The sequence below is a fragment of the Lolium rigidum genome, chromosome 5, assembly GCF_022539505.1.
Source record: "Lolium rigidum isolate FL_2022 chromosome 5, APGP_CSIRO_Lrig_0.1, whole genome shotgun sequence".
Taxonomy (NCBI): domain Eukaryota; kingdom Viridiplantae; phylum Streptophyta; class Magnoliopsida; order Poales; family Poaceae; genus Lolium; species Lolium rigidum.
Window position 1 is genome coordinate 248712377 of NC_061512.1, and position 10940 is coordinate 248723316.

Consider the following 10940-nt stretch of genomic DNA (forward strand, 5'->3'; position numbering starts at 1 on the left):
CAGAATTCGCACCGCTTTCTAGTTGATCTAGCTACTAGATTTGCTGGAGAATGGCAACAAATGGATACCAAATAGCTTGAATATGAGGAAAATGAAAGAAAACAGAGGGAAAACGAAACAGAATTGAGGAGAGGAGGAAGAAGGGGCGAGCGCCAGGTCTGATTTAATGTGTGCAGATCGGCTTATTTTAGGGTGAGCTTGCCCGACACCCTCGCCTCAGAATTCTTCGGCCCTACACTGCTCGTCAGCCAGCAGGCCGACCCGTCTACTCAAGCTGTGCATAACCGAAGTGAAACCTCGTATTTCAGTTTTTTCAATTATATTGTTAGGTTTAAGTTAGCAAAAGAGCTAACCGCTATGCCTTCAGTTTATTCGGTTAAAAAACAAAATATTTTAGTTAAACCGAATGTCCATCTCATCGTAAAATCACGTTCTCCAAGCTCAGGCCCAACTTCAGACGGATCATTAATATAGGTCAGAAAGTACAATAAATTTATGAAAGCGCTTCTGTTTGCTGGTTTGGACGCGTTGTTCTGTGATCTGTATACACGGTGGGTGGTCGTGAGTTCAACACCTCTAGGACATGTTGTTCAGTGATATGTGTACACGATGGTTCTCACGGTGTCCTGAATATTGTTTTTACCAAAATTTCTCCATTTTTCCATTCCTTTAGATGTAAGAGGTTCTGTTTGATGTTAGAAAATACAAACTACCAGTATATGCAACCATAAAAGTTAGGTGATATTCAAAAAACATGTTACCGAAACCGAAACGAATTTGTGAATCATATTTTCATATAAAATCGTATTGACTGAAGTATAGAAACTGTATCAACCATAAAACCAAATGTGCATCCGGGCCTTCTCCTCAACCTTTCGGGAAAGCGTTCCCCGACCAGCCGCTTTTAGGAAAGCCGCGCTCCACCAGTTCTTCTTTCGGCCGGTTATGACACCATGAATCTCACTTTTCGGTTCCAGATCCCCGATAAGTCCCATTCTGGCTACACTAGCTCGAACCAGCATTATTTCTATAAAATTTCAAATTTAAGTATGGGCCGTGCTAGTAATCCCCGGAAGCTCCAAACTTTCCAGTTCCTGCTTACATGTGTGACACTGTCCACTTTCACCTGAAGCAGCAAAAAACCTCCTGTTTTTGCTTCATTGAAGTAAAAAACGGTTCGATCAAAAAGACTAAAAAGTAGAAGGAGTGTTGCGACTCATTTAAATTTTGTTTCTTCGCAGCAAAAAAAAGTCCCGCTTTTGCTTTATTGAAGCAAAAAAGGGTTCACGTAAATACAAAAAATAAAAAGACATGTCGGACGGAGCAGGTCGGAGACTCGCCAGAGATTCATCTGAGACCTCATCGGTAGGGGATGTTGCGGCCGGCAACGGTGGTGCTGCAAGCCAGGGACGGTGGTGCTACAAGCCGGGGCGACAACATTACCATCTGGTGGAGGCGGTGCTTCAAGGAGTGGGCATCGATGCTACGATTGTACAATATTGTTGCTTCAATTATTCCCCTATTATGCGACTTTAGAAGATTTTTTTTTGCTACAAGGTCTCCGGCGATGTTCTCCAACGAGGTCGTGTTTTTAGTACAAATGCTGCAATGCTATAATAGTATATTATTTTTTCTACAATTGTTCTGTCATGCTTTAGTACAAATGTTTTGCTACGAGGTCTCCGGCAACGGTGCTCCGGTGTGTTCTCCGGTGAAGTACGGTGCTCCGACGAGGTCTCCGGTGAAGTACGGTGCTCCGGTGAAGTACGGTGCTCCAGCGAAGTCTCCGGCGAGGTCCACAATCGAATGGTCTTTGTGTTTTTGTTTTTAGTCGAACCGTTTTTTGCTTCAATGAAGCAAAAGCGGGGCTTTTTTTGCTTCAATGAAGTGAAAGTGGGATTTAAAGCAAAACTGAAGAGAGAACCCGATCTAACGACTCAGATTGATTGAATCCAACTGTGGAAAATTCGGAGGCCGGGAGGTTTGTAGCCTCTTGAGGATGTCGAGCATTTTCCTTTAAGTATTATGCGTGGAAGTAAGAGAAAAAGTATTATTAAAAAAATCGCCATTTTGAAGGGAATGCAAATAAACCGCGCGCCTGCAGTTCCGATGCTCGCCGGTTACAACTCATCATCCCCACTTCACTCGCCGCGCAGTCTCCCCATTCGCCACCACGCCGGCAACCGCCGATGGCTCCTGCTCGGACCGTCCCCTCCGCCGCGCTCCTCTTCCTCCTGCTCCTAGCCACCATCTTCGCGCCTGCTGGCGGCGTGGAGATCCTCTCCAAGTCCCGCCTGGAGCGCTGCGCCCTGGACTCGGGGGCCGGCGGCAGCCTCGCCTGCGACCGCAAGATCGTCCTCAACCTCGCCGTACCCAGCGGCTCCGTAAGCATCTCCTCCTCGCGCCCCGATTCCTCAGCCGCAGAACCGTGACGGTTTGTTTGGGGGTGCTCTACGCAGAGCGGCCGCGAGGCGTCGCTGGTGGCGCAGGTGGTGGAGGTGGAGGAGAAGGACACGCAGGCGATGCAGACGGTGCGGGATCCCCCCGTCATCACCATCAACAAGTCCGCCGTCTACGCGCTCTACGAAATCTCCTACGTCAGGGTAAACCGCCCTTTGCACAAATGTAGTACGAATTCATTGTTCCTGAATCAAAGTTGTCTCTGTTTTCGGAAGCAAGTTGGCTCCCGTTCCCATTAATTTTGGATGAGCACACCATAGAGATATTAATCATGGCCGTTTCTTAGTGGGAAGCAACTCTGCGGGTTTCAAAAGCTTCGGAAGTATTGGAATGCCATTCCATATGCTTTAATCTTGATGGACGGGGACTGTTTTTCAGGGTGTTTCTTTGGTCTACATGTCCTCATACTTTTATAGCTGTCCCATTTGTGTCATCCGCATTTTGTTGTCTCATTTGATATGCAGAATGTTGTAATGAAAAGTTTAGTTATGTTGCTGATAGTATCAACTGTTGCCTACCAGTAACAACTATGCTTTAACAAATCTTGTGAATTGAGAACTGATTTCTATTCTGTTTTTGTTTCTTCAGGATGTTGCTTACAAACCAGAGGAAAAGTTTTCCAGGACCCGTAAATGTGAGTCGGATGCTGGTGCCGATATTGTTGGAGAATGTGAAAGGTAAAGCACTTAGGCACTCGATCCAGTTGATAGGTTGGTATCATCAATATTTCTGGGAGGTGTTCCAGTGGTAGATCGTCATCATTACACACTCATCTTTATAGTTTTAGCACCTCCATAATTTGTGTCGTGTCACTCTTGGAGTGCGTTTATTAACATATTATAACCCTTGTTTTGTACATTTATGTAGCACATCATTTTAGCTTCGCATAGCTAATTTTTTCTTTGGAGTAATTATTATTAATTGGTAACTGAACCTGGAAGTTTGGTAAGAAGTAACTTGCACCTTTTCACAGATGTTTCTACTTTCATGGCCACTCATATCCGTGGACTGTCTCTAGATTTCTGGATCCAATATTTTTCTCAGACATTTCCAAATATTGTATTACTAATGATGTTTATTTCATGAGTATGGTTAGGTTACGGGATCAGAACGGCCACATAATTGAGCATACTGAGGTAAGGCACATTTGCCTTTGCCATCCTTATTATCTTAGTGTCTTAAGTAGTAGACAATATTGAACCAGCCAGTTTTTTACCAAATAAACCTAATATTCTTAATGGCTAGACACATATTAAGGAAAATAAATAAAAGCACATATGAAGTTCTTACCAATACACTTATGCAATGGATGGCAAATCATTTTCATTGAAATCTAATGTTTCCTCTACACTTGACATTGCACTAGCCTGTTTGCTGTCCATGTGGGCCTAATCGCCGTGTTGCTTCTTCTTGTGGAACAATTTGTAAGTTAGGCACTCCTGGATTTTCAATATATAACTACATTGTGTTACGCATTTCACACACATCTTCCGTGCAGTTGACAAAATGTTCAAAGGCAAAGCTAATACGGCTCACTGTGTACGTTATCCAGGTGATTGGTATGGGCATTAATTGTGATGTATCATTGAAATATTTACCAATATTAGCTTATTAATAACTCCACCTGCCGAGTTCAGTAAAAAAAGCTTGTGTGTTACCTATGATTTTTTTGGACTTTCAGTTTTAATTGGAAAATCTTTATCTTCCTTTGTGATTTGACTAGAGGCCAGCCTAGTTTCTTACGCAATATCCTTATCTCTTACTATCCCATTTCAGTCGGCACAGTTCTCTTTTGTTGCTAAAATCATCAAGTATGCACTTCACATATTGGGGAACAAATGTGATCTAATTTATTTACTTATTTTGAAGTAGAGGACTAGGGGAATACTTATATGCTGGTGCCAAACTTATATGCTGTTCACAGCGTCCCATGGTTCTTTTGGTCATTGTTCAGGTCAAAATTCGAGTAAGTTTGTGCATCTCCGTTTCTTCTGAACAGGTATCATGTTTTTTCAATTGGAAGAAGTTCAATTGGTTACAGCATCAGAGTACAAGTAAAGAAAGGCTCTTCTGTAATGGTAAGAATGGAAATTCTGCAATGTTACTTATGTATAGGCTGACAATATGTTAGCACACACAAAGTCATCTGTTTTGACCATAATATTATATTTTAACATGCTTTTTCTGGAGTCCTATCAAGTTTGGGAACCTTAGTTTGCTGTGCTTTTATTTTCTGATCTTGTGCTCTTCAAAGGGCTAAGATTCTGAACATTCTATATATTTATCAAATGAAGGTGTTGTTAAAGAATTATTATTTTGGTATTCTAATATGCAATGTGTTATTTTGGACTCTGAGTATAGCAGTCACTTCCAAAATATTAGTGTAACTTCACCAAATTGACATTACACTGCAGGAGGTTATTGTTGGTCCCGAGAATCGAACTGTTGTTTCTAAAGACAACTTTCTGAGAGTAAATCTAATTGGTGACTATCTTCCTTATAAAAGTATCCCAGAATTCGAAGACTTCTATCTTGTGACTCCACGAAAGGTACTCATCAAATTATGATAGGTCTATTGCTGTCATGTGACTTCATAATTGTTGTCTGTATCTGACGTATTGAAGGGTGCTGGTGACGGTCAACCGCAAGTTCTTGGCGATGAATTCTCCAGGTGGATGCTGTTGGAGAGAGTACGGTTTACATTAGACGGTCTTGAGTGCAACAAGATTGGTGTTGGGTACGAGGCTTACAGAAACCAGCCTAACCTTTGTTCATCACCATATTGGAGCTGCTTGTACAATCAGCTTTGGAATTTTTGGGAGGTGAGATGGCGTATTATCAAGTTTGAGGTGACAAATGTCAAGTTTCTTGTTGCTGAAACATGATATGTTAATATTGGATTTTTTTAGTCTTGACTTTTCTTTGACCATTCGTATCAGGCTGACGACAACCGGATAAACAGAAACCAAGAGCCCCAGTATATTGTGCAGGGAAGATTTGATAGGATCAACCAACATCCGGTTAAGCTCCCGCCAGCTATTTATCGTGTCCCATTGTTATGCTATTGTTGGACAGCACATTTGATACATACCCGTTACAGCATGCAGGAGTTCAGTCCTTCTCTATTGGACTCACAGAACTTATGAATACCAACTTGCTGATAGAGCTGAGTGCTGATGATATAGATTATGTATACCAGAGGTATCGATCATGCTTATGCGTTTTTATTATGCATTTACAATTGGGTTTACAGTACAAGCACCAACCGTTTCGAATACAGCATCGTAAATGTATGACATTTGGACAAACTTTAGGGAAACACAATTTCTTATTCCAGTGTTACACCTTACCATGCTGCTCAGAACTTGTTTTTTCCTCTTTATAGAAACTCTCTTGGTTCCACGTGCAATTGTGTGCTACATATTTCGATTTATATATTTAAAAATGAGCTATCAACTATAATGCTTTTGATTGGAAATTTAATTGTGCTGTTGTAATTTGGACCCATCGAAATAAGCGGAGTAGACATTTCCCCTTTTTCTCCAATTAATGTGGGAATTTCTAGCCTCTTAGAGGTAGAGCAATTGTGGAAATTTCTTTTAACCTTGCTTTGCTGATATAATAAATAGTTATACATGTAACACCTTACACTTATTTCTCAATTTCTTAATTTCAGGAGTCCAGGGAAGATAATTAGCATTAATGTCCCTACATTTCAAGCCTTAAGTCAAGTTGGTACTGCGCAGGTTACAATTAAGAACATTGGCAAACTGGAAGCTTCATATAGCTTGACGGTATGCATCGTCATGGAAATCACATTTTTCTTTGCAAGTACCTTCTCATATGTGTTTCTACATAGTAAGCAACCTTTTCGTAGATCATTAGTTGCATTATTTATTTTCTACAAAGAAGATAGATTTATGAACTAATTTCCTATCCATCCTCCTTGCTGTTCTTGCATGGATTTCCTTTCCATACCCACATAGGCTGTCACACCAAATTGTTTAATTGTGATTTATTTTACCAACACAACTTATTTTTAGTATATGATTTGCTTCGCCTCTTAAGTTTTCCTGAAATTTGATGAGTGGCTCACTCCTTTTACAGTTCAACTGCTTAAGTGGCATCAGTTATGTGGAGGTAACAGTACGCACTCTTCATATTTCTGCCATTATAATCTTTCTTGAGTTTTGTAGTAGTACTCTCTTGGTTGACAAGCTACACCACTAAATTTCATTCTAAAATTTATTTGCGTCTGAATCCAATTTTTACAGTCAAATTATTCATCATCAAAGTTGCCTGTTCTGGTTATATGCTTATCAAATTTCTTCCCTTGAAGCTACTTTGTAATTTCATTTTCAGGAGCAATTCTTCATCATGAAACCAGATGAAGTGCTTATTCGCTCATTCTATTTGCGTTCGTCAACTGACCAAGCATCAAATTACCGATGCACGAGTGAGTTTGAAATTGAAGACAGCTCATCATTGTTTCTAAATCCAAAATCATGTTTTAGGAACTAACATGCTTGTGGTCAATTGCAGCTATTTTGAAAGCGTCGGATTTCAGTGAACTTGACAGAGCAGAATGCCAGTTCGCTACTACAGCTACAGTTTTTGACAATGGAACGCAGGTTCAGAAATATTTGCGCTCTTGTATTGATTCCGTTAGGACTTATTACCTTTTTTTTCCTGCTAGAATAAGCTCAGCAAGATAGTTTTAATCTGCTTATATTATTTCATTCTGATCATCAACGTGTGCGTATCTCTTGCCTTCATAAGCTTTTGACATCACCGATATTCCCGTTATCCAATTTCCTATACTATCTGTGAATACCGAATAAGCAGCTTCCTGAGTTCTTTACCTTTTAGTTTCCTGAGCAATCCAATGTGTTGATAGTCTTCACACAATCTGTATTTCATTTTGTCATGAGAAATGTTGTCCCCAGCATTGTTTGTTTATTTCTTGCTTTGATGAAAACCATGTAGATTGGTCCACCGAACCAACGGAAGGGTGGCATCAAGGGTTTCTTTGAAGCCATCAAAGCCCTGTGGCTCAACACGTGGGACAGTGTGATCGATTTCTTCACCGGCAGATCATGCAGGTACGCGGTTTCCTCCGACAGAACAATGTTTTTTTCTGGTTTAGTTTGGCTCTCTTCTTTCGAATCGCACTTCGTCTGTAATTTCCTGACCCTTTTAGCCCATTATAATCTCTTCCCATGGAGCAGTACCAAGTGCTCGAGCTTCTTCGACCTGAGCTGCCACATCCAGTACATCTGCATCGGCTGGCTCGTCATGGCCGGCCTGCTGCTTTGCTTACTGCCCACAGGTTCGTACGCATCTCATCTCATCAAGTTACAAGCTTGAACCCAGCCTTTTCACGTCGCCAACGCTTGCCACCAAGCAAATTTTTTTATCATCATGTTTGCCTGCAGTTGCGGTGCTCCTGTGGCTTCTCCATCAGAATGGCCTCTTCGACCCGCTGTACGACTGGTGGGAGGACGTGTTCGGGCCGCCGGAGACCGTGCACCCCAAGCGCGGGAGAGGCCACCAAGGTCACCACGCCGGCCACCATCACCACAACCGGCACGCGCACGCGCACAAGAAGTCCAGGAGCGGCGTCCCCGGCCACCACCACCACCGTCACGGCGGCCAGCCTGACGCGGCGGCTGAGGGCGGCGAGCGGCACCGGCGCAGGCCAGCGCTCGGCGTGCAGCACAGGGACGGGGGTCACAAGCACCACCGGCACGGCAAGGCGCCACAGAGGGAGCGGGAGAGGGATGGTGGCGGCGTGGAATACAAGGAGCAGCGCGGGCATCGTGAGAGGCGCGGCGGGGGCGACCGCGAGCGGGAACGCGAGCGGCACCACTCCCGGGCGGTGTAGAAGATGGTCGCGATCAATGCCTGTCTATGGAATGGGACCCCTCGGGAGATTAGGAACTCTTTGCGTCTGTGATTCACGTTGTGGACCTGTGATTAACGCTGTCGAGCTGTACCAGTGTATCTGTGTTTGACTTCAAAGTTGATGACACTAGCATGTACAAAGTACATACGACCACTTAAGTATTTTTCGATTACCTCGTCATTTCATTTTTTAATGTTTTGATAGTCAATGCAAGTTTACTCCACAAGAATCAAGTAAGTGGTGCATCTTGACAACAATACAATTGTTGAGAATGGAAAACAAAGAGGCAGTTTAGGAAGACAACGATACAGTTGATAATGCTCCCCAGCCCTCCCCCCAGCTTGCTCCCTAAATTTGGTCAGCTTGCTCCCTAAATTTGGTTAGGCTAAACGTACTAGTTTCAAAGCATAACCGAATTCGGGGCTTATCTACTGTAAAGATTCGCCGGGAGTATAATGTGCCACAAATATAATAAAATGCATAGAGATCCGTGTGCCATATAAGGGCATGTACAATGGTGACCATGCGTCTAAACTAATGTACATGCCCTAAGGCCATCTACACTGCAAGGTGCTTAGATGAGTGCTTATAAAAATAAACAGAACATTTCCGTACACATCGGTGCTTATTTGTATAGGAGAGGTGCCTAGTATAAATAAGCACCGGTTCTTAACCAAACCGGTTTATTTTTCTAAACACTGATGGTGCTCGTCATAACGCGGACTTCACACTGTTGGGAACCCTAAGAGGAAGATATGATGAGCACAACAACAAGTTTTACCTTAGTAAGAAACCAATGTTTAATCAACTAGTAGAAGAAAAGCGTGACTTCTGAAGGTGTTGCTAGATGACTAGTGGCAGGGCGTACTACCGGCGTCAGCAACAACGTGGAACCTGCCCACAACACAACCAAAATACTTTGCCCTAACTTGCAGTGAGGTTGTCAATCTCACCGGTTTCGCTGAACATAAATGATTAAATGTATCGAGTGGAAGGAGATGTTTGCAGTAATTAAAGAGAACAGAGTTTACAGAAAGTAAACAAAGCATGATTGTAGTGGTTGAATTTATCAGTGGAAAGGAAAGGACCGGGGTCCACCATTCACTAAATGTGTCTCTCCATAAAGATAAATAACATGCTGGGTGAACAAATTATAGCTGGACAATTGACAGAATATCGATCATACATGACAAGATGATTACTATTACTATGAGATTTGTTTGGACATTACAACATAATACATAGACTGTAATCCAACTACGTCTATGACTAATAATCCACCTTTCGGTTATCGTCCGAACCCCTACCAGTATTAAGTTGCTAGCAACAGATTATCACATCTGTGTGTAAAGTAAACAATAGAATTACCCTTGGATAAAACATTGTTGTTTTCTCCCTAGTAACAACAGCACATCTACAATCTTAGAAGTTATGTCACTCTCCTAGAAAACTAGAGGCATGAACCTGCTATCGAACATAAATACTCCCTCTTGGAGTCACAAGCATCTACTTGGACAGAGTATCTACTAGCAACTGAGAGCATGCAAGATCACAAATAACATATGACAAGAATATATAATCGATCTCAACATAGTATACAATATTCATCGGATCCCAGCAAACACAACATGTAGCATTACATAAGGATGATCTTGATCATGTAGGGCAGCTCACAAGATCGAAACATGAGGCACGAATTAGAGAAGATAATCATCTAGATACTCCTATGGACCTATAGTCTAGGGATGAACTACTCACGCATCATTTCGGAGGTGGGCATGGCGATGTAGATGCACCCGACGATGATTTCCCCCTCCGGCAGGGTGCCGAGAAGAGCTTCAGAACCCTCCCGAGATGGGTTCTGCAATGGCGGCCGCGACGGAACTTTTCGTGGATGGAGGCTCGGATGTTCAAGGTTTTCCCGAGATCGTGATTAAATAGGCGGAGGGGCGATGTCGGTGGAGGCCAGGGTGGCCCACACCACCCCTAGGCGCGGGCCAGAGCTAGGCCACGCCTAGGGCAGGTGTGGCCGCCCTGCTGCCCCCCTTCGCCTCCCCTCTGGACTCTGTCTTCGATACGGAAAAAAATTGACTTCGGCTTTTGTTTCGTCAAATTCCGAGAATATTTCCTGTACACTTTTTCTGAAATACAAAACAACAGAAAACATGGAACTGGCACTATGACATCTTGTTAATAGGTTAATGCCAGGAAATGTATAAAAGTGTAACGAAGTATGAGCAAAACATATATAAATTGGTGTAAAACAAGCATGGAGCATCAAAAATTATAGATATGTTTGGGACGTATCAAACACCTCTCCTAAAATCTTGCATTTTACAGGCCCTAACAACAATTACCGATTCCAGAATGAGCAGCCCACTTGCTTTTGCTGGTCCCCTACCAGAGCCGACCTGACTTTCTTGATGGAACTCGGGCAATCTTCATGCAGGTGCACCCTAATAGCGCCCTAGAGCTGAAGTTCTCGCCATTAAATCCTTAAGTCGCCCTTAAATCGTTATGAATCTCATGACACCAAGCTACAATACATGTAGACAAAACAAGATTGTAACATCCC

The 10940-nt window shown here is 42.7% G+C and overlaps 1 protein-coding gene across 1 annotated transcript; it reads left to right on the plus strand.

Moving 5' to 3' along the window:
• Nucleotides 1–2189: 2189 nt before the first annotated feature.
• Nucleotides 2190–8344, plus strand: LOC124657434 (protein HAPLESS 2-B-like). The gene is made up of 18 exons (XM_047195988.1): nt 2190–2384; nt 2460–2603; nt 3049–3137; nt 3557–3596; nt 3827–3884; nt 3959–4019; nt 4460–4538; nt 4875–5009; nt 5085–5282; nt 5400–5480; nt 5561–5661; nt 6137–6254; nt 6568–6600; nt 6823–6916; nt 7003–7091; nt 7447–7562; nt 7689–7789; nt 7896–8344. Exons 1-18 carry the CDS (start codon nt 2190–2192, stop codon nt 8342–8344), a joined length of 2181 nt encoding a protein of 726 aa, XP_047051944.1.
• The last annotated feature ends 2596 nt before the right edge of the window (nt 8345–10940 follow it).